The sequence below is a fragment of the Zonotrichia leucophrys genome, chromosome 5 (assembly GCF_028769735.1).
Source record: "Zonotrichia leucophrys gambelii isolate GWCS_2022_RI chromosome 5, RI_Zleu_2.0, whole genome shotgun sequence".
Classification (NCBI taxonomy): Eukaryota; Metazoa; Chordata; class Aves; order Passeriformes; family Passerellidae; genus Zonotrichia; species Zonotrichia leucophrys.
The window spans coordinates 33,555,324-33,579,449 of NC_088175.1; the positions used below are offsets into that span (position 1 = coordinate 33,555,324).

Sequence of the window (24,126 nt, forward strand, 5' to 3'; positions counted from 1 at the left end):
AGAGATGTTTCAGACTGCATCAAGATACAGTGAGGAGAGCATACACCTGAACTTACAGAGGGCACTGGTTGGGCACTACCTTTTATATGAAGATCATAATGTCTTTTCTTAATGGATCAAAATTTCATCAAAGAAATACTGCTATTGTGAAGGCTAAATGCCAGTTTTAACACCATGTTTGCATTAGAAACTTGATCACATAATCAGACCTTAGACCAACTTCAGTACACAACAAGATGCGTGCAACAACCACAATTACCTTGGTTTAAATCAGATTTTCAATTAAGATTACGATTTGCTCTGGTTTAGCCACACCTATTTAAAATAGTGCAATCTCCCTTCTCAGAAAGCCTAAAGGTTTTTTAGCTCCCATTGCAAAATACTGCTTGAATTTTGTAAATGAGCAGCCTTTCACAGTACGTTTCCCAGGAGATTTGCAAATCAAGGCCTGACGATTCATTCCAAAGAAGCAGAGCTTACACTGGAGAAATGAATATTTTCAGGTAATGTAAGCATTTAACTTTTGCTTCATCAAACTCTAGACATAGAAATGCTAGAAGCACTTTACATTTTCCAAGGCATAAGGTAGAAGCTCTGTGTAGCATGGAGCCACTTGGATGTGGATGCAGTAAAAAGGACATTTGTTGCCCAGGGCTTTAGGGTGAAAAATTGCAATTCTCCGCACTGTGTCAGTCATGGACAGAGAAGTCCACTTAGTCAAGTTCTTACTGTCTTCCCTTTTATGGCTGTCACTAAGCTCTCTAAGCCCTCCCTGGAAATTTCCATTAGCTTTGTTACATGCAGAGCTGCTCACAGCCTGGATTTCCCAGCAGGGATCTGTTCTAAGATGGACTTTTCTTCACGCTTGTGTCCAGCTCACATTATTAACGAGCTTGGAGAGGATGAAGGGCACAGACTTGCAGGCTTTGCTGAAAGTCAAATAAGGATTCAGAGTGGAGCCTGTTAAGTATTAAGAGCCAACAACTTAGCAAGCCTCTCCCTCTACACAGGAGTATTACCTAAACAGCTCAGTTATGTCTCCAGGAAGAAATCAGGACGAAGTACTAGGAATTAATGACAACATTATTAACAAATTACAAGAGAGCTGAAATGCAATTTAGTGCACTCGCTTAACCAGTACTTGAAGGGTAAATTGACAAAGCACAGGTCAGCACAACAGACTCAGACACGTGGGTAAACCCCCAGCTGGCATATCCAAAACTGGGAATTGAAGAGGAGAAAGGATTAGGATGAAAATTCCCCAACTCTATCATAACAATACAGTCAGGAACATGACAGCAAGACAAAACAACCCATAATTTGCAAGTGATGTATGCATGTCCAGGAAGGCATAAATAGCACTTACTACCTTTTCACTTGTATCATCAGGGGATGATTTAAGTGAAATCTGAAGACAGCAGCAATGAGCAAATGCACTGCTCTCCTTCAAATCCTGCCACATGGAAAGGCCCAACAGCAGCCCACTTGTTTGCTCTTGTACCGAATTAAATTTTGATTACAACATTGCTGCCTGCAATCCCATCCAAAAATATCAGCACAACCTCATTACCAAAATGTAGACTGTAGCAAGCCCAACACAGAAAGGAAGCTGCCTTTCTGATGTCATGCAATGCACCTAATTTTCATGCTGCCAAGTTTGCTTTCTCCACAAAAGGAAATACTCCTTAAAGGTGATTTCTCAAATATACTGTCCATTCAAATGCAAGCATACAAAACCAGATTAGTTACAAAGATTTGAATTTCCCAAGACATGCATTCTTCCCTTCGTGTAAACTTGTCATTTCTAAGCCATTCAAACTGTATCAAGGAAATAGAGTGAGCTACAAGAGAGCAAGGTGACACTATGCTAAGGAACAGGAATCTATTGTCCTGGTTTGGGAAGGAAGAAGCAGCACACAGTATCTCATGCAATGCAATGCAATGCTGGCCATATTCCAGATGCATCCTTGTCAGCAGCTCATTTTCTCTTCTGCCAGCATGGTGATGATCAGCACAGCAAGCCCATCCCTAGCTCCCATGATTAGCTAGGCAACGGTATTGTTAGTACAAGGCGAAGTTTGGCACTCCCAGCAGCTGCCTGGATGGGAAAACAATAATTTCTAACGCCCTACTTCATAAATATTTAGCTTTCTGTGCAGGCGATGAACCACGTGCAGAGACAAATCCAAGTGAAAACTGGCTGCTGTGCAAACTGTATGGTACCAAAGCAAAGGGGATTTCTGGAGTAATTCTGCAGGGCAGTAACTCCCTTTCACCAAGAAGAGGTGGCAGCTTCATTGGTGCCAGCCCATGGGTAACTAGCCAGGGGAAGGGCACAAGATCAAGTACAGGAATCCAAGGAACACAAGATCTGCAGTTTATGATTGACAACCACAGATATTAAAATGATGTATGACATCATCCTGTCCATCACATTGAGATGAATGATGCATCTAAGAGCAGCCTCATTTTTACTCCTCATACTGATACAACCCACTAATTTTCCAGAATCCTGCAAGTTTTGCCTGTGTGAAAACCAGCAACCATGCAGCAACATACCCTGATACCTACTTGAATTGTCCAAGGTGCTGCAGAAGCAGGACAGCAGCAGCTTGGTGCAGCTGGTAGCTGTGTGCCTGCTTCAGGGAGGGTGCCAACTCAGCTTGGAACACTTTGCAAACAACTGGTCCTGCCAGCAGTCCTGCCAGCCAGGTTAAACATTTTGATTTTTGAAGATGCTGTATTCAAACTCACACCATTTGTATGAGGTCAGCCTTATAAAGCTGGTGGCACCAGTAGCTAATTCAGCAGCTCTTCTCTCTCAACAATGTAAACATATATGAGTTTGTTCTGTCTACCAGTGGGCACTTAAGGCTGGATCCACTTCATGATCTTGTGGCCAGTGGATAAGATTTAGACAGAAGGCACATCCCTAACAGCCATCTTCCCTCAGTAAAGTTTTGGTATCTCAGCTAAGGAAGAGAGTCATCAGTCAGCTAAGCTCGCAGATACTTCAGAGACAAAGAAAAGAGAGATTAATACAATAAGAAGAACCCAAACAGAAGAGTTTCTTCTGATCCACAGGACCAGTATTGCTAAAAACTAAGTGACTTCCAGGAGTCAGCATTTGCAACCTACCTACAGATTGCATGCAGAAGATAAGCAGACTCATAAAATAATTTGAAATGGATGAAACACACCGCCAGAAAGCATTAAGAGGAATTTGTCTTATATTTCCATGGGAGAAGTCTTCAATTAAGAATCAGTCTTCCAACAGATCCAACAGGAGTAACAAATGGAAATTTAGCACCAAGACAATGACAGAGCAGAAAGAAAAAAGTTTAGAATGAAACTATGGACATTTGATTATCTTGGGACTCAAGTAAAAATATTGCAGTTGAGAGTGCTGCCCTTAAGGAATGCAAGGTTGAACAGAAAAAACAGTCTTGAGAATAAGGACAAGGAAAGTCCCTCTTAGACAGCTTTCATTCTTTTGCCAAAAACACCAGAACAATTTTTAAAAGTGATTTTTTTAGAAATTTTTTACACTACAGTCATGTAAACACACTGTGTTTACACAGCGTGACATAGGAAGTTGTAACTTGTATCATGGTCATGAGAAAAAGAGCACAGCACCCAAGCCAAATAGCCGGGAACAAACAAGGCAGAAATAGACCAAATAACAATTTCACTGACTTTCTTCTCACTAAATCTTGCCAGTATGCCATGGTATCCTTTACTATCTGGCTCCAACCACACCAAGTACCAGGTAGGGACACCTCTGGAAGGTAAATAACAGATTCCAGAAGACACAGCTTAAAGGTCTTCAAACAAGCACAGTTCAGCTTGATATTATCATCCACACAGCTCTAAAGATGGACAATTTACTTAAGCCCTCTAAAAATCTAAAGGCTTGTTAATTGCTTAAAGTGATTATGGGCAGACTACACTCCAAATAAGCTTTGAACCCTCAGAATATCTTAGGCTGTTTATGATCTAGCAGCTCTTCCACTGGCTTAGACAATTTAGGATGCTAGAAGTGTTTGGAGGAGTGCAAATTGTTTATGCCTTCTAAGGCTTTAAAACATCTTTAACTGCTACAAGAGAGCTAAAGTCACTCTTAAGTCATATTTGAACTTCCATTACTGTTTTAGCAGAAGCTAACATTGATGAAATAGGGTTGTTTTGTAGATATTATGCCAGTAAACTAAACCACAAAAATACATCTATAATGAGAGAAAGTAACATCAAGATAAATGCTTAAAATTAGCAAGCATAGCAAATGCTTATTTTTAATAGAACACTGGAATGTGCACACACCAAGTTGCCAAGCTCCAGAACCAAGATCTTGGTTTGGTCAAGCCTCAGTGAGATCCACAGGGAAAGCAAAGTTTTGTATTTTTAATCTTCAGTAGCTTTGAAATTATCCAACTAAAAAGTATTCTGTTTAGCATATAGGGGAAACTGTCTCCAAAAAAAAGGAAAAAAAGGAAAAAAATCATCAAGAACCCCAAATTGCAATTATTACTCCAATTATTCATAGTTTGTAGACATGAAGTTAAAATTATTGGCAGACAGATTTAAAATGGGGAACAAAAATGAAAAAAAAAAAGGCTGTTTTATTTGCTAGCTGGATTCATTCGCAGAGTCCTGCTGGAAAAAAACAGGCATAAGGGACACCAAATAAAACTCCTCAAATAATATGGATTAAAAACTGGAAAATTAAAGAAAATCTTATTGGAAAGCCAAGGAAGTAAACAAGTGAACATGGAAGGTCTAGTATAGATCTGTGGAGAAAAAAAAGGTTATAAGGCAGGCGGGGGACTCATGCTGCAAGGGAGGGAAAAGACATTCTAAAAATAAACATGAGGAAAGTGGCATTAAAATGGAAAAAGGACTATTCGTTAGTGAGGCTAACGACAAAAATCAATGGTGTTTCAAAGTGGACAAGATATTGAATTCTCTTCTCTGAAGTCTCCACTTCTAAAATATCCAAGGGTACTTGTGTAATTAGGGACTAAGAAATATGCCAGACATAGCAGCTAGTTGCACTCATTCCAATTTTTTTTAAAAAGTTAACTTTTTTGAGTCATTTGCACCTGTTTTTTAATACATTTCAAAAAAACAAAAAAGAGGAAATGACAAAAGGGCAAGAAAGTCAACTTAGCAGCACTCTTCAAAAAGCAAGTCATACTTAAAACTGACTATTATTGTCTTCTAAGTGTAACTTTTATCTTTAAAGAGAGTAATATAACAAATAGAAAAAAGAAGATATATTGAAACAATGAAAGAGTGAGCCATATGCAGTAGGCAGTTAGTAAAATAATTGCTTGCATGAAATTTAACTGCTTTTGAAGACAGAATTAGAAAAAAGTACAGGAAGAAAAGGTGGCAGGTGTGATCTGAATAGATGTAACTGAAGCATTTGGTAACTGTTTTTACAGCACGTGGCTGTGCTCTTACAAAGAGCTCTACTGAAACTGAGAACTAGTTAGGGCCTGCAGATGACCAGTGATGCAGAGCACAAACTGGTAAATACCAGGCTATGATTTCTTAACACAGAGCTCTGCACCAAGTTCCCTTTCTCATGGTGCAAAATAAGTGTCATTAAGGAGTCAGTCCTACAGTATATCTTGAAGAACTGGGTGAGGGAAATGAGCTTGCTAGTAACTGAAGACTTAAAGCAGCTTTCAAAATTTATCCTTAAGAATCACAGATGTATTTAACTGGAATTTTCTGAAGGCAACTTTCGCCTAATGCCATCAGTCATCCTGGATATCCGATTCACATACAAAAAGGGAAAAAAGAATAAAAAATGGTATTGGAATGGAAATACTGTTTCAAGCCTCCACATTAGCAGTCTACTTCAGCAACTGCAATGACCAAGCCTCCTGGCACTGAGGTTACCTAGGCTTTCTTGCAGAATTTGGAAATAATTTAGTTTATCTTAAATGCAAGAATGACAAAATCCAAATGTATGCTTGCAGGATGCATCTATAGTGCAAAATGGGCCATCTTTCCTTCTTTTCAGTCTTTTCATCAATCAAAAGCATCTTTTATCCTCCCTTAGACAATTCAATGTGTCTTATGGTTAACAGGCAGCAGAAGTCCAGGACACACATTCACTTCCTTGTTAAAGGCCCTGTGCAGATGCTGCCATTCAAAAGGCCATTTGCTGGGAGGACATAGACATAAATAGCATCTCCAGCTACCCCAGTTAACAGTTGTGAGAACATTTCCTATGCAGGGCTGCTAACATCCCTTGGTTACACATGAAGGAAGACAGTTCCTCCTTCTGTCTCCTTGTTTACTCCATCCTCCAGAAGCCATTCTTAAGAGGCAAAGGATGTAGCTTATGCTGCTGGGAGCATCATGGCTGGCGGCTGCAGAGCCTGAGGAACAGAGCCAGCCAGCAGGGAGACATGATGTGCCAGGCAGCTGCATAGATTACCATCTCTTTACCAACACTGATAACTAGATGTAGACACATTGTCCCCATCAGTAGATGGGAGGATATGTTATTCTCAGAGAAAAAAAAGATTGGCACAGACAGACAAATGCAGTGATCACTTGCAAAGCATAGGAATTTATCATAAAGATAATTTTTCTGGAATAATTTCATGTGAGAGAGATCTCACTCCAAAGAATTAAAATATGCACACTGAATCAGTTTGAGACTCTCCACACCTACTTCCCAATGAGAGAAATCTAAGGAATGCTGCCTCTGAGCCAGATGCATCTTCAGGGGTATATTAATTCCATTACCAGAAGCTCTGACAGCTGAAGAAATCCTTCCTCTCTTGTGAATGCCTGCATTAAAAAGCTAGCCTTAAACAAGGTGTTTCAAGAGCTTGACATTTTCTCAGAACAGTGAGGTTTCTGTAACAGTATTTGCAAAAGCACGTGAGCATAGATCCCTTCCAGAACCTGCTTCTGAGCACAGGAGAGAGGACACTCAAGATGCAAAACCAAACAATTGATACTTGGATCCCCTGCCTTTTTCCCACAGTGTTCCTCCACAAGCAGAGACAGCAAAGGGCAGCATGCAGTCTGCTCCTCACTATTTTTGGTCTCACCTGCTTACGTTTTGCAAGATAGTTCATGTTTGAGATGCCCCACCAGAGATGTTTCCGAAGGGGAAAGCTCTTGTTGGGATGTGACAGGATAGGAAAGGTTGTGAACATTAAGAATCAAGTTCCTTTTTAATTCAGTAGAGGTGCTTCTACCATACAAGACAGACACAGAGGACTTCATTCCATTATGCAAATCCAAGGATTCAGAAACTGAATCAAACCTTGAAGCATGCAGAGTCAAGAAAGGGAGATTTACTGAAGATTATTACTGGTCACAGTTACAAAGGATGTCAGGTAGAATGTAGCAAAAGAAAAACATCCTTGGGGAGGCTAAAAAAGCACTAGCAGCCATGCAGAAAAGTCAGTGTGCAGCAGGACAACAGAGGAGTGGGGGAATTCACACTGCTGTATCACTTCCTGTGGCGGACCTCCAGGCCACAGTTTAGTACGTAGTGGCTCACTTTGCTTCCTAAATGGAGCACACTGCCTCACGTGGTATGCCTAAAGGCATTCCTGCTTATATCTGACATGGCTCTTCCACTGAATATCACTGTTATCAATTTAGTGTCTTGATTTAGCTCAGTGGTGCCCACCCTTGAAAACATGGCAGCCTCAGAGCCTTTCAATACCACACTTCTGCACTGAACACAAATTCATCTTAAATCCAAAAAGCACAGATTATCATGGGTTATTCTGAAGCCATGTGGGAGCAGACAGCAGACTCATGATCTAATGGGTATGCAAGTCTACCAGTTAGCAACCTTGACAAGAGTGAACTACAAGACCCTTGGAAAAGAAAAAGGCTGTCACAGCCTCATAAAGACTGCAACCTGTTCCCAAGCCACATCTGAGGTAACATTCTTTTATCAGCAGGATTTGCCTGTGAACCACAGACCTGAGTCCTCTTGCTCCAGCTCCAAGATCAGACTTGTGAACAGTAAATAGTTTCTCCTGTCGGTCACTTGTAGAGGAAGTTACTTCCAAAACCTGGGTTCCTGCTGCAAGGGAATCCAGTCCCCTGGGTTCTTTCACGCATACCATTCCTCAAAGACTTAGATTCAGAGGGTAAAGTACACAAAGTTTTTAACAGGTCACAGAGACCTGCTCTCACCTCCCCAGAGCACAACAGCTCCGAGAACCAACTTGTCAACACCTATTAAGATGGGAACCCTGGGTTTAGAATACCAAAACCTGCCTCATGGCTCAGCAGTCAGTCTCACCCTCAGTCACAAGTATGCAAGTCATACACTTGTCTCTGCAAGCTGAGCTGCATTTCCAAACAGCTGAATCTTTTGCATCCACCCAACAAACATACAGGCTATTGTAGAAATCATCTGGTTGCCACCTTCTTCTAATTTGCAGTCACAACCTAATCAGTCAATTTGTGCCAATTAATTTAAAAACATTTATTTATTTATTTATTTTCCTAGATCCAAACTGCTAGCCCCATTATCCCAGTGGGGTATGCAGCCAGGTGGCAATACGCTCACCTGGATGACAGCTGAAATATTTTCATTTATATCGGTGTCAGAAGTCACCATGGATCCACCAAAGGGAAACAAACCACCCTTAGCCAACCTGACTGCTTCTCCAATGGGAATACTGGTTAGATAGGGGAGGGAAGAGAAGTGGATGTTGTCTACCTTGACTTTAGCAAGCCTTTTAACACTGTCTCCCATGTTATCCTCACAGGCAAATGGGAGCTGCAGAAAGGATGTGAGGATGAAGCAGTGGATTGAGGTGGCTGAGTGACAGGTCTCAGAGTCCTGCTAGAAGCCTGTAACTAGTGGTGTCCCCTAAGGGTTAATACTGGGCCCAGTACTGTTTAGTTTATTCATGAATGACTTTTATGAAGGGACAGATGCCTCCTCAGCAAGTTCAATGATGACACAAAGCTGGGATGGCTGATATCCCTGCCATTCAGAAGGACCTTGACAGGAATGAGAGATGGGCAGAGAAGAACTGACTGAAATTCAAAAAAGGCATGTGCAGGTCCTGAACCTGGGAACCTGCACCAGCACAGGCCGAGGGGCTGATCTGCCGGAATGCAACTCTGTGGAGAAACACATGGGGGTCCTGGTGGCCAAACTGTCCATGAGCCAGCAGTGTCCCTGTGGCCAAGAAGGCCCCACAATCCTGGGGTGTATTAGAAAGAGCTTTAACAGCTCTTTTACAGGTCAAGGGAGGTGACCCTGCCCCTTTACCCAGCCCTGGTGAGGCCAAATCAGGAGCGCTGTGTCCAGTCCTGGACTTACCAAGACAAGAGAGACATGGAGCTCCTGGAGCAGGTCCAGTGGAGGGCTACACTGATGACTAGGGGACTCAAGAGAGGGTGTCAAGAAGATGGAGCCAGGCTCTTCCTGACAGTGCTGACCAACAAGCAATGGGTAGAAACTGGAACACAAAGTTCCACCAAAACAAGAAGGACTTTACTGTCCAGGTGACTGAGCACTGGAACAAGTTGCTCAGTGAGATTTCATTATCTCCTTCCCTGGAAATATTAAAAAACCATCTGGTTACTATCCTGAGTTATGTGTTCTAAGGGATGCTGCTTGACCAGAGGTTGGACTAGATGACTTCCGATGGTCCCTTTCAACCTTGACCATTCTGTGATATACATTTAAATGGTTCTTGCTTCTTGGATATTTATGGAAGGCTATGTAACCTCCTCCTTATCTTTCCTTTTTAGCCCTGATAAAGACTCTACACTGCAGATTTTCTTAGATAAAATGGTCCCCTGATTCCACTATCAAGCACTCTATGCTACTGTGCAAGTTAAAAGGCAAATTTTAAACTATTCCAGCTTATATATCTAGCTTCCTCTACACCCATATTAATATTTTGCCACCTCTGCTGTTAAGCATCTTGTATCTCATCCTAGAACAAATTTTTTTCTTACAGCCTCACGTATTGATGGCTTAATCACCTACAATCACCCAAAACCTCAGGTCTTTCTCCTCCTCCGTCATTTTATCTACTGAACTTAGTGTAATTAGTCACTAAGTGCACTTTGTACTGTTAAATTCTCATTTCTATAGCTCCAGTCACTTTAACAGCAATCTGATTCCTTTGCAATACTTTGATTTTTCTCTACAGTGACAAAGCTAATGTCACATCCTCAGCAAATTTATTCAGTGCACCCTTACCAGCCATTAGTGTAAATAGTATTAATCAACCAGTTCCAGAACTGTTTTTTTAAAGAAGCCAAATGACCTCTTTTTTGACAGAGACCAGCTGTCAATAATGTTGTATTCTTTCCTTTTGCCAGGACTTCACCCACTCTTTACCTGATCTTGCTCTAATTCTTTAGAAATTAACTAGATTTATTGTAGTTCCAATACAGGAACTACCTTACTAAACCACAGATATGTTAGACCTAGAGCAAATCCCTGGCTGAGCCTTTTAATTAGAAATAAAACCACAAAATTCTCAAGGACAGGTATACAACCTACTGTACTCCACTTTAGGCAAATCACAATACATTTGATCCCACTTTACATGTTTGGGGGTTTTTTTACCTACCTTCAAAATGTACCCTATAAATTTGTGTACTGAGATTACAATAATGGACTGACAACATAATATGACCTTGCCATTTCAATTTTTAACCAGTGTTTCTTTTGAACACTGGGAGGACTACTTGCATAGCATCCCATTATGAGTCCATGGAGCTTCAAGTTAGGCCTTTTGTTTTTCCTTTTTTTTTTTGGTCAGTTTGTACTTCCAGTCTACTCATTTAAATCCTCTACTTGAGGAACAACTGCTATTTCAATCTGTTTATATGATTCCTGTAGTACTTGGTTTCAAATGCCTCCACTGCATATGGGAATTAAGACCCAGGGAATTATACTAGTATCTGTTGTTTGTTACTGACCACAGCTTCCTTTGCCAAATTAGAACAGTGGTGGTGAGGGGGGAGTCAGTAGTACAGTGTTTTCCTGCTGTTTGCTAGACTATCCTCCATATATCAATTACCAATATATTCTCCTCTATCAATTGCTGAATCCTGCATTTAGTATTTGTCTTCCACTGTATTACTGTGTATGGAAACCACACAAATATTTTCCATTTTCTCCCTCACTGCTTAAGTTAAAGCCAATATGCACACCAATCTCAAAACAAGTTTATTAAGCCAGGAACTACTGAGATGGCATGTCAGGATTTTTCCTTTCTCTAAGGATCTGTCAAGTAGATCTGGAACAGACACCACAGCTGCAAGCCACTTCTACTCTGAGAGAGCCTCCTTCACCTTTGTGTTCTTATGTTAGTGCCTCTATGCAAATTATACAGCTCAGTGAGTATCTACACCTTCATGCTGAGGTTAACAAGACACTCCTGACTCTTTTTAGTCTATAAAATGGTGCAGTTGAGAACAGAACACATCAGGTGTCCTGCTCCAGAAAGAACCCACCAGACCATGTGATGTTTACAATTATCACCAGAAGCATCCAATCCACCAGCAGGAAACCTGCTGAAGCATTTTTGTCAACCCCCCCAATAAATCTCCCACCTAATACAGACACCTTGTTTCACGTTCACATACAAAACACCTATTTTTGTTGGAATAGTGCATAACTAACACAGTAAGCTAAGAAGGTTGCACATGGATGTTGCAGAAGGGCTGATTGTGTTTCCATACCATATCATAAAAGTGTTCATATTGACTCTTTAATTAGTGAGGTGCCAAGAAGAGACATGCCTTTCAGCTTTGGGGCATACTGCAAGAACTGGAGTGGAAATCTAATGTGGGGTGCGTGAAGCCAGGACAGCTAGATCAAGCTTGACTGTGCAGCATTCAATCAAAGAATCCATCCTCAGGGAGACTTCATTTCCCTGGGTTCTCATCCAAGTTCATCTCACGAACCATAATCAGCAAACTAAATCTTAACCATTTTTCTATACCGAAAATAACTTAGAATATTCCCAAGTTCAAGAAATGAGCCATTATTCCTGAATAATTCTGCTTAGAAAATACAGCAACTGTTCTTAAAGAAATCCACTTATCCTGAAAGAGAGTGATTAGAGCTTATTCCATAACAGTATCTTATAGAATTTCATGTATAAATAAGGTCTTGATGAAAGATTATGTTCAAGAGAACAAGAGAGCTGCTTGAAAAGCACTGCCATTCTGTACTACCAAAACTGGTCCAATCTGATCTCCAACCAGACTTCACCAGAAGGCTGTGCTGAATCAGTCACTGTTACAATTGTATATATTTATTCTGATTTCAGCTAGTGATTCTAAACTGACAATATGACTCTCCTCAAGCACCACATGCCTGATGTCATGGCACAACAGATGGAGTCCACATGCATGTGGTATGATCACCAGCAGCGCTGTAAGTTCCTAGCTGCCAGCTTTTAAGTTCCAAGGAACTTCAAAGTGTGAAGCACAACCCAAAAGAACACTAAGGTAGTTTACTACCAGGAAATAACTGAAGCAGAGAAACTTCTGAAGTGTCCCTGCAGCATAAAAGAAATGTGGTTCCAAAAGAACATTTGACCAACACAATGGAAAGAAGGGTTTCAACAAAGTAAGATGCAGACACTCTCCAGGAACACTGAAAGTATGTGTCACTGTCATCATCTGTGTCAGACCATAACTAAACTAGCTTGTGCTGAATTGTAAGTTTATAAAAGGGGCAGTACACCTTTAGCAGCTCTATACAAATTAAAGGGAACTGAAATGTATATGTCACACCACTGGACTTTAGGTGAGGACACCAAAATAATTCACTGGCTTGCTCATAATCATGACAAAAATCTTTGCAGCTCACAGAATCTCTTGCTTGAATACCGAAAAAAGTATTTGATGATTCTAGGTCAGCAACTTGCAACCTGGCTGGTGGTCTTCAAGAAGACCTTGAAAGCTGAGGAAAGCAAGCATATTACTAACTCAAATTTCCTGTCACTGTAAACCTTCAGAAATCTATAAATCCACAGAGGCTGAAAGACACTGCACTAGTCATTTGAGAAATAAAGGATCCAGAAATCCTAGTAGGACACGGAAATAACATGAGCTAATGAGATGCATTTCAAACACTCTCTGAAGTTCACCATCAGCAAAACAAATACTGATTGTAAGAGACACAGGTAAGCACTGTGGCAGTCCAAAGGAAGTATCAGGTATTGGGGTTTTAGGATGCCTCAAGCACAAGAAAAGCCATGTTATCCCCACTACCTGAGAACAGAACGGCTACAGCAGTTACAGCTCTCTGTAGTGTCCCCTGTAAGCACTTACTCTGGTCGGCAAATCACCAGGTCCCCTTTGTTGGTGCCGTATGCCAGTCCCAGGCCGGGCTCGGGCAGCCAGCGAGCAGAGTTTATGCTGACGTGTCTCCTCTGGTCGGCGGGCATCGGGTACAGAACATTGAAAACTCTCTGGAACAACAACAGGAGATTACTTGACAGGACAACACGAGGCAGGAGAGCCAAGAAGGCTCAAACAAATTTCCCCACAGCAGCATATGTGGCCATAGAGATATGTCACTTCACAGGATTGCAGGCCATCACTTAATCAGCAGTGAGAGTAAGCAGATGCTAGAAATGCACATACATGTGCCCTTAAATCTTTAATAGGCTGACTGGCACACAGCTGTGAGGCATCCAGCAACCCAAACTGGGTATACTGACAACAACCCATTTAGGCCAAAAACATGACACATGGAAATCATAAAAACGAAGCCATGGGAAATAGAAAAAGCAGTAATGAATCAGTTTGGCTACTTGGAATAGAGAGGGACAAGATGCTTCAGTGTACTGGGCCATTCAAGTATCAGGATTTTGGAAGGGTAGGACTGAAAACTTCATTTACAAGACCAAACCATTAAGAGAATTTCTTCAAAAATTTAGCCAGTACACTGTCATTACCGCAACTAACAGACTTTGAATCTGTATTTTCAATGGGATAAATCTAAGTGAAAGACTAGATTTTCTAGTGGGCAAGCATCCAACCTTCACAAAACATTTCCTTCAGACTCCACAAAAAAGGGGATGGTGGTGAACCAGTGAGCAGAGAAGGGAATAATGTTATGCTGGAACAATAGGATGAATGTTGATCGGAATGCACATCAATCACTACTGGACTGCTGAGGTGACTTGAAGTAAATAATTAGAAGTCATTAGGATGGTACTTATCAGCTATCTTAACAAACTGGGGCCATTTTACTCCATAGCTCTGTTGCCTACTGCATATCTTGTCTGTTTGACAATTTAACTTGAGAAGCATGAGTCAGGGAGTACTTAACTATGTGCCCTCCAATAGCTAGTACCCAGAACCTTCATCCTGAGCATTCTCTATGCACACAAAGCAAGTCAGAGCAAAACAATACAGCTGCATTATTTCCCATCACCAGTAACAAATTTAACTGCTCCTCTGAGGAGGTCACATTAGACAAGAAAAAAGAATTTCTCTGTATGGCAGAAGCTGGCCACTCTTTGCCTTGGCTGCATCACTCAGCAGTTAGTACATTCAGAGAAGCTCAGCATTTGGGCATAAGGAACAGGTCTCTATGGGTTTAGCTATGTCCTACTCATCTCTGTCCTATCAGTCCCATTCCCCTGCCCTGCCTTGCTTGCTGGGGCAGCAGGGAGGGAAGGGCAAGGGGAGAAATAGAAGGGGGGGAATCAGCTGTACAATGGTTAACACCTGTTACCATGGAGATTAGGGTGCACTCTCAGATGGGAAGATTGGATTTGGAGGAGGGGAAAGGGAGGGGTCTGCCAGAACCAGGAACATAAATTCATAAAATAAGCATTCTGAATCTCTCAAGACTGCAAGGGTCTTTCATCATATCCTTTGGCACAGAAGCAGTCAGTTTCTCTTCTACTGAGAATGACTTTGTCACATCTCAGGAAGCCACCACCTTCCTGGGCTAGCAGCAAGCTCTCCCAACTGGCAGGTCAGCTTGCACAGCTGTTCTCCCACATGCTCCATATAACCAGTCACACCAAGGCACGAGACTTGCTGGCTACAGCTGAGCTTTACTGCTTTTACTGCTTTGCAGTAAACAGCACCCCATGGAAAATGCTCCTCTGAGGACATGAGTCTGGTTTTGACAACCTGCAAGTCTGGTTGAGGGCTGAATCTCAGAGACAAGATAGCTTTAAAATTCTGCATCAGAATAGTTGCTTCATCATTCCACTCCATTCAATTCCAAACAGCTTGTCACGCTGAAGAGCTCCCCTCCCCTGCTGCTTCCCACTCCCACGCTAATGGGACAACTCCATGCAGTGTTAAGGGTGATGACATCCGTGCGTGTGGTAATTAGTACATAAAAAGAGAAAGCAGCTGTACTGGCATAATCACCACTCACAGCAGTAACCAGGACCCAGCTAATCAATCTGATGCAGTCATACAGACTGTCTGTTGCAATTGCATCCATTAACAAGACCCCCTACTCTATACACAGAGTGGAAAAAAAAATTAAGTTCCTTCAACAGCAGCAGGTCCTTCTCTTCAAAGAAGGTCAGAACTCTGCCAGGAAGCATTATTTGCCATAGATCACAGCTAATTCCTTTTGGATCTTTTTTTTGTCTTCTTGTTTTGATCGTTAAATCTTATAAAAAGTTACTGAGATATTTCAACCAAAGTAGCCAGCCTGAAAACATACCACACACTGACCACACCTCTTTGCTGTGGATTGTTCAGGCTTTGTAATTCTGAACTTCTAGGAAAAATGCTCAGGTTACAACAGGAATCCTACATAAACACAACTCTCCAGCTTCTAGGTCAAGTGATTGGTGCCAACCCTCAAAATCTTAAAATTAACAATACAGATGCATAAAGCTGAAAATTCAAGAGTTTCTTTTCATTAGGGCTGGTCCACAGATTAATTGCAGGCCACATGTAACAACCATGTTGATGGCCAAGGGTTCAGTTTAGAAACACTGTTGTAAAAGTGCAACGATTGATTTTTAAAGGTGCCCACCAAACTCCCACTTTCCAAAGAGCTTATTTTTAATAGTGTGGCACTTTCAGTTAAAAGATATCATATTGCACCACACCTTATCAGCCCATAATCACCATCAGCAGTCACAAAAAGCTTCCATGCTCTTCACCATAACCAATGTCAGACTTGCTCTTAACATCACTATACTCCCAATTCAACAATACATGGCCACACCATTAGACATGGCAATTCAGCATTTTAGGAAGTTGACAGCTGCCTTTATGTCCAGATGCTCTTCTGAAATAGTTTTGAATGGTATATTTCTCTAACAACAAACACTGTGAAGTCTGGGGTGAGTGAGCTTCAGAACATACCTATGGAAGCTAAAGCCCTAGCAGGTAACACAAGTATAGCAAGCTGTTCTCTTCTTGCAACAACAAAAACATATAATTTCAGTACACATGGCAGGTCCTACTCCTTCCCTTTAGGGTCCCATGATCCAGCCTGAATTACACAGAGCAGCGGCTTGACCTGTAGTTATGTTTGTAGAAAACTGTGTGATCTTTCCACACTCCACCAGGGATTCCAGCAGTCTCCTGTCATTTCAAGGAGTCCATCTCTCCTTGAGTTCAGGGCATGTCAGAAAAGTAAAAAGCTTTTGTCTAGAAAAACCAAAACTGTCTAGGTAGCTAAACTTCCACACAAAAGGCAATTTGTACCAAGGGAAAGCAATAGTCAGTAAAGAAACAGGTTGGTTGCTTCCATTTTACATCCTTGTAATCATGAAGCGTGGGGAAAGATTTGGTTGATTTTTGTCTGCACTTTTCTATCTCCAAAAAATGTACTAGAAGCAACAACTTATCCCTTTGGTGCATCTTTTCCATCCTCACTCAACAGGAGTGGGCATGTACATCATGCACTGAACTCTCTCTAAAGCTGGTTCCATTGCCTCATAGCCACAGGAAAAGACAGCTCAAAGAAAGCAGGGCTATCATGCATGAAGATAAGGAAAAAACAGGTCCTCAAATTATTCAAATAAGCTGCATTTGGAGTGCAAAGGCCACCTCAAGCCCACTGTTGCTGCTTCCCCTCCAACATGTCATTGCTGTCACATCAGTACTGTCACAGCCACTAACTTAGGTATTTACTTATGGCAGAGTGCCAGGAGAGGCTGCATGACAATCAACAGCCTCAAGGAATCTTTCTCAATGATCTCTTCCTCAATGTCAAGCTGACAGGCCCAGGGCACAATACATAAGCATAGAGCTAGACAGTTAATTTATACCTGCCCTGGAGAGGTAAGAAAACTTTTTGCTAGAAGTCTCTGCTACATCCTCATTATTGAGCTAGTCCTTCTGTCTTCCCCTCCCATTCTGTACTAGGGAAGCTGCTGCTTTTTAATAACAAATTAAATTCCACCTTTCCCCCCCGTTTCTGGGATGTGCCAACACTAAAAGCTGGACAGAGCAATTGCCAGGATGCTGTCAGTCATGAAAGCAGCAGCAGGCTGCCCCAGGTCTGCTGCTGCCAGCTGGCCACGGTGCTGCACTCGCCGATGCAGGCGGCGCCGTGCCTGGCCAGAGCAGAGGCCAGAGCAGGGCATCATCTGCACAGCCCCGCTTCGCTCCGGGCCTTGCCACCTCTAAGGAGAGCAATGAAAAGCAGGGGAGTGCTGAACACCACTTGCTTGGCAGAGTGAGACCTTTCTTCTCTCTGGCACTCAAGAAAGAACAAACATGTTTTGAAGCTGGAGAAGAGAAAGTTTTGGCACAAGCAGTAGGAAAACTCAGCAGGAACTCTTGCTTTTTATCTTTTTTTAATTCAATAGAGACACTTCTGCTCTCAACTAGATGCATCTGCCTTCGAGATGCCAATAAATTTCAAGCCATTACCTTTGCTTAGGGCAAGCAGTAAGCTGGCTATTAGATCAGCCTTGATAAGGACTCCTGGGGGGGTGGGGGTGCAGCTGTTGTCTCCTTTACATGGGGAGATCTTGCCATCCCTGAAGCAGATAAGGTGGGTTTTTAAAATCACAAAAAAAGTCTAAAACATAATTAGGAATTTTCAACTGAATTACATTGTCACCAAAGGCTGAGAGACAATGAAAACACACAGGGAAAGAAATATCTTTAGTTAAACAATAAAGAAACCTCTTGGAGGACTGGTAAAGTACACAGTTTTGCAGCTACTCTGACCTGGGTTGCCAAGAAAGAGCTTCAGACCATTTATCTATGCTAGATGAGTACAACTATAAGGGTAGCCAATAAATGTACTTCTCACCTCCACAGATGCAAAGTTTGTTTTGGTAAACAAAGTGCTCTTCATATGAGTACAGGTTGTACTACCAATGCAGCCCTAAAATCACAGTCAATCCACAACACTGTATGAAGTTCACTGAAAGTACATCTCCAAGCAAGTCCTACATACAGTCTGAAACTACTCAAAGAGCATTAAAACAAATGCAGAAAATTATGAACTCTAATTGTATTTGCCAGAGCAGCAGATAAGATGCAGTGAGAGCATGAAAGCATAAGCAGAGCAAGTTTGACTTAATTTTTTTTGATTGCAAGAACCTTGTCAAGAGATAATTTAAATTAAATTAATTATCTTTTTTTTTGCCTCCTCCTAATACTGTGTTACCACTGAAAGACCTTACCTGACATTTTTATAATGCCAATGTTTTGACTAGCTTACCTCTGACACCAAGGTATCAGGTAAGTTTCTATAAAGCATCTACCACTCCACTGAATACACCACATGTCCTTGGCCAGTAAGCCTGAATCACTGACTTGTACTATGCATTCAATTAGTTTGTGTTTTTTGAAGGCCCGGAAGCACCATAAGAAAAAGACACTCTAACCTGATCTCCTTAATAAACAGCACAATATTTTGGCTTACATTTTTTACTTTGCTGTCTATTAATGAATTTCACAAAATATGATGAAATTCGGGTTGAAGACTTGCACCGTTACAAACTCCAGAACTCTCCACAGCAAAATTCAAACCTAGCTTGTCTAAAGCAGAGCAAAGCAAAGCAAAACAAACACTCCTTGGGATAACTAACTGATTGCTCAATACATTTATTCATAAGACAATGTATACCAGCATTTTGAAACATAGAAAGTCTCCCCTTTGTTTGGAAGGAGTCTCTGTGCCTATATGCAGATGCAAAGAAAAAGGCACCTATTTTCCATAGGAGATGGGGGAAAAGATTTGCTTTCTTGCTCCCAGTCTCTCTCTATCAGGCAGGTTGGTCTATGCTGCTCAACCCCTCCCCCACAGCTGATTCCTGCTAACAACATACACATCTTTCCAATAGACCTTCTCTGTTAAAATGGAAGAAGTGAAAAATAATGCACTTATCTTTTCGGATTTGTCAGTCCTATCCTCAAATGGATTTTATCGTCCAGTGCTCAGCACAAATAAAATTTCTTTCAACTCCATTTATCTTCCTCAGATGCAATAGGATTATATATAAAATTTTTCTTCAGTCTTTACCAATATAACAAACCTCTCTCTGCCTTTTTCTGCACCTGTTTTCCATGCAGAAAATCCTAGCTCTGCTTTCTGAGCCACAGCAAATTAAATGAAAACTCTTAATTTTCAACAACTGAAACCTTTCTGTGGATAGTTCATGCAATTCCTAAAACAGGCTAGCACCAGAAAATCCGGCTGGATGGATTGCAAAATTTTCTGCAAACATAAAAGATTCTTGGTTCTTCCTGATCCTGGTTGATTACATAATTTACTGCTGATATTTCAAATTCAGAGAAGTCTCATTAAAGCTCACCTAATCCTTTCTTTCTTTAGGTGAGTTCTTTGCATTATCAGCTGGTACTTCATTTCACAAGCCTGCCATACAACTACTACATTTAAAATTAACTAATGGGAACAAAGTCTTACGAAGAAATGGATCATCTTAGGTAACAAAGCTCTCACTCAGGAAAATAACACACTTGCAGTGAAGTGGTTTGTTATTTTACTACCTGTCTTTCAAATGCTGTAAAACCAGGGTAATAGCTCCAAAAACCCCCTTAGGGGACTGGTCCAAACTGGGATCTGAAACCAAGGGTTGAGTAACCAAGAAATTGTTGAACAAAACAATTATCTTTTCATTTGCGCATGCAGATGGTTGGAAAGGATGAAAGAAGAGAAACAGGAATGCCAAAGGGATTGGAGCGGCAGAAGACAGATACATGTGTATGTATACTCAGCACAGATGCACAAAAAAACTGAACTGTGCAAACAGGACTGTATCCCACTGCTGCTCTCTCTTCCAAAAATCACCAACAGCTCTCAATGCTGCATCCATCTAATAGACATACCGCCATTTCTCTGGCAAAAGGAACGGCAACCTTTTTTTATTTTTGCCCTTAACTCAGACTGCAAACCAAAACCAGTATCTGTGAATTCCTCATTAAATGTCATGCTGAGACTGTAACAGCAACATCTACAATATGTTAAAAATCCAATGACAAGAGCAAAGGATTTGTGCACAGCTGCCATTCCACTCCGTTCTCTGTCTCCTGAGCCTCAGTGGAATGGCATACAAGATCAAATGTCAAAAATATGTTGATGACAGAGCTACATGCATCCTCATCTAGGTGAAAAGAGGCTGACATCCAGCTGCCTACATGTCTGGAAGGAATAAATACAAGAGGAAAAAGTTGGTTCAAATTTAATTAAATGAAGATGGTAGGAAGAAGTATTGGAAAAAGTTTTTGTGAAACAGCAAACAGCAACTTCTTCTCAGCCCATGCACAGTTCAATACAAATTGGTAAGAATTCACTTTGGCTCCCTTCCAACTAAATGACTTGGGCAAGATGATTGCACATAAATAATCTCATATGTAGAATCATGTTTGCTATAATTTCTTAAATCTAGTTAAAACTACATACCAAACTGCACCAAAGCTAATAGTAGCTACTGAGGGGCAAATAGGCTCAAGGCCTTACCTGAACTGCAAGAGCTCTGCTCTCCAAATACTGGACCTCATACTAAACAAAATATCTTGGCTCTCAGTTTCACATCCCATTAAGTAAAAACATCCTGAAGAGATGTCATGTGCTTTTTCTTCCTTTTTAGCACCAGTCTGCTAAAAGGGATGGTTAAACATTGCTCCCATGTTTAACCATCATGAGAGATATTAACACAGCATCTTATGAAGGATTCTAATGAGATTTTTGTTTCCTCTAAGCTATGTCTTAGCATAGAGGGCTAAGCAGACACAGCTGAATTGGTTAACACAGAAATATATCTAAGTCTTATAACAAACCATTCCTGCACATTTCTGCATCCATACTCAAATGTGCACATCTCTGCAAATCTTCATGCCATCTGCACCCCCAAGGTTGTGCTGCATTTACCAGTGATGTTGGATACAGCTCTCTTTACAGTACTCTACATAAGCAGAGTTTACCAACATGGGTTTTGGATATTATCTGTTTTCCTAAAGACATCTGACAGAATCTGCCAATACACAGAATATATAAACTACTAGGTCTCAACCAGACAATTATGCTCCACTCTGTTAAAAGGAGAAACTTCCCATTTCAGTCAAACAAGAGTTCTGTTTCCATGTCCTTTTCCTAGTATCAACAAGTGCCTGCAGTCTGTGACTTTGCATGGCCTTTCAAAAGGCTAAAAAAACATCTATGTGGTTTGACTTCTGCCAAGAGTGAAAAATTTCTTTGGGCAGTAATTGGATATATTATTTGCAGTTCTACTTGGAGTCATCAGAAGATCACTCTGTTGACCTGAAGATGTCAAATATTTCTTAAAAGAAGACCCAAGGGACCATAGCAACACATTCTTCAACAACACAGCAAGAAGCTGGTGCTTTCTTGTACACTACTCTTGTTCTCAGAAATATGTTAGTTCACATGAACTCTTTCACTGGAGGCAATGTGTTGCAGTAAGCCATCTCCTCATATTCTCCTAACCAATTTATTTTCACATGATCAAGGTTTCTGATAAAACTAACTTGTGCCCCAGTGAAACAGATGTGCAGGGTGTTTGCTTTCAGGATTAAAGTTTGGTTGCTTATGGCTGCAGGAGCTTGCACAGCTCACCCAGAGAGTCAGTGAGTGACCTCTGCAGACAATGCTGGATACATTGTACTGACACTTGCATGAAGCTCAGAATGCAACAGAACTCAGGAAAACCGTGCATCTTTTCACCGTGCATTGTACTCATTAAGAGTTAATATGCTAGAACAAAAAAAGTTTGGCTTTGTGCTAAAACTCTGCAAGTCTTTCTGTTTCAGGCCCTTCTTCCTGTGGTATTTGGAATGCTCCATCTGTTTACAATGGAAATGTACAAATACTCTGTTCCATCCAGGCTATTGACCGACCACTTAATCAGAATGTTTCCCAAATAGCAGCAGTCTTGTCAAGAACTAATTCTGCATCTCCACAGCCTGAATTTTTCCACATTCAAAGCAAGTGCAGCACTTGAGATGGGGATTGGTTAAGTCACCTTATCCCCACATATTATATGATTTGCCCTTCAGCTCCATGTCAATCAAAGTTTTCTATCACCTACCTCACTTTTTGTATCCTCAGCTCAAAAGCTACTTTCAAGGTTTCACTTTAATTTGGATTCCAGTAATCATGTTTTGCTGATATTCCCAAGTTATCTTCCTCTGGGTAGAATGAAAAACACTAAACATTGCAAGGGCATCAGCATTTGTGAATGCTAGAAATAAAACTACCTTCTGGCTGCCTTTCTCACGAGTACCCACTGCTATCAGATCCAGGGCAATATGATCCTTACTCTTCCCATGTTTCTAAGGACCTTCAGCTCCATACAAGAATCTAATTTCACGTTCTTCTAAGTCCTTTAACGTCCATATATGCTGGGAAGCACGTGGAATTCAAAAATCACCCTAAACCAAATAGCTTGAAAACAGACATGCTTTATTTAGAAGCAAATTCCACCTATGTTTTCAAAACAGGCTACAAAACCTATCCTTACTCCACATTTGGAGTCCTGTCTCCATGCTTTCTATCTCTGAAACTCAAATTGCTGACAATTGCCAGCATCACTGCTATCTGTACCACCCCCAAACTAGGTATCTGCTAAAAGCAATTCCTTCCCTGTTCTCTCCAGCTACAGATACATTTCAGAGATCTGGAAAAAAATCCCCCAAGAACACAAGCAACAAACACTTCGTGTTCATGCATACCCCCTCTGTTAAAAGTCAACACTACTGGAAAGATTTTGTTTTTCAGACTGAAGTTTAAAAATTGTTCTTTAGCAGAGCGAGGTTTCCATGTGAAATGCTAATCAGCCCAATCTGAAGGGAGTGAGCAGAAAAAGCATAAACCTCTACCTCACAACTACCACATCTGATGATAATTCATGACTTTATTTCTGAACAAAATTCATAACTGTCAAATCACGACAGCCCTGACCTGTTGTGAACTCTACCCAATCTCTCTGAAACACTGGCAGCAAGATGCATACAGACAATGTACTCTTGTACAACCAAGGTGCCCCTTAGTACAATCCAAAATAGCTGTAGTTCTCAGAAAATTGCATCAACAGCCAGTGAATTTCTACCACAATTAAATGTATTAAAGTTTCATGCAATAAAATTAATTAACTGATCTTCAAACCTCTCTTTTAACAGCAAGATGGAAGAAACTCTCCAAGCAATAGAAATCTGCATTCCATTGACTGCTAGTTAAGGATGTGGAAGGAGGGTTAATCTGAATCAGAAATAATCATTGCACTGGTCAGCAGCGGCTTGGAGGCCATGTTGCCAAGCCTTACTCTTTCAGTTCATTGCTGCAAATCCAAAGCCAAGAGGGAGGCAGGGAGGAAGGCAGGCAGGCAGGCAGAAGAACTGTCAAACAATTTATGAGATTTCTCAAAGAATATAATGTAGCATTTCTTTTGGGAGTTTTGGAGTAGGGTATAATTAAAATATCCACAAAATATTGCTTCAAACATGGCTCTGACTCATTTTTAATTAAGAGTTTGAGTAACAAGTGCTTTGTATTACAAGCTGTTGGCAGAGAGGCAACAAAAATGCTTTCTGATTCTCTCTAAGGTGCATATTAAATTAGATATTAAAGAATACAGTTTCACCAGGTTTCCTAAACCTTTTTGTTCTGCATGCTGGCCAAGCTATAAACAGATTTTTACACAACTGAAT

General features: G+C 41.0%; 1 protein-coding gene across 2 annotated transcripts in view; it reads right to left on the reverse strand.

Moving 5' to 3' along the window:
• The window catches only part of AMBRA1 (autophagy and beclin 1 regulator 1), a 125,984-nt gene that overhangs the window by 15,036 nt on the left and 86,822 nt on the right, over positions 1-24,126 (reverse strand). For both annotated transcript variants that reach the window (XM_064714473.1, XM_064714474.1), the window contains exon 15: positions 13,315-13,454. In XM_064714473.1, the coding sequence (XP_064570543.1) occupies positions 13,315-13,454 (140 nt within the window). The remainder of the gene's footprint in view (positions 1-13,314; positions 13,455-24,126) is intronic.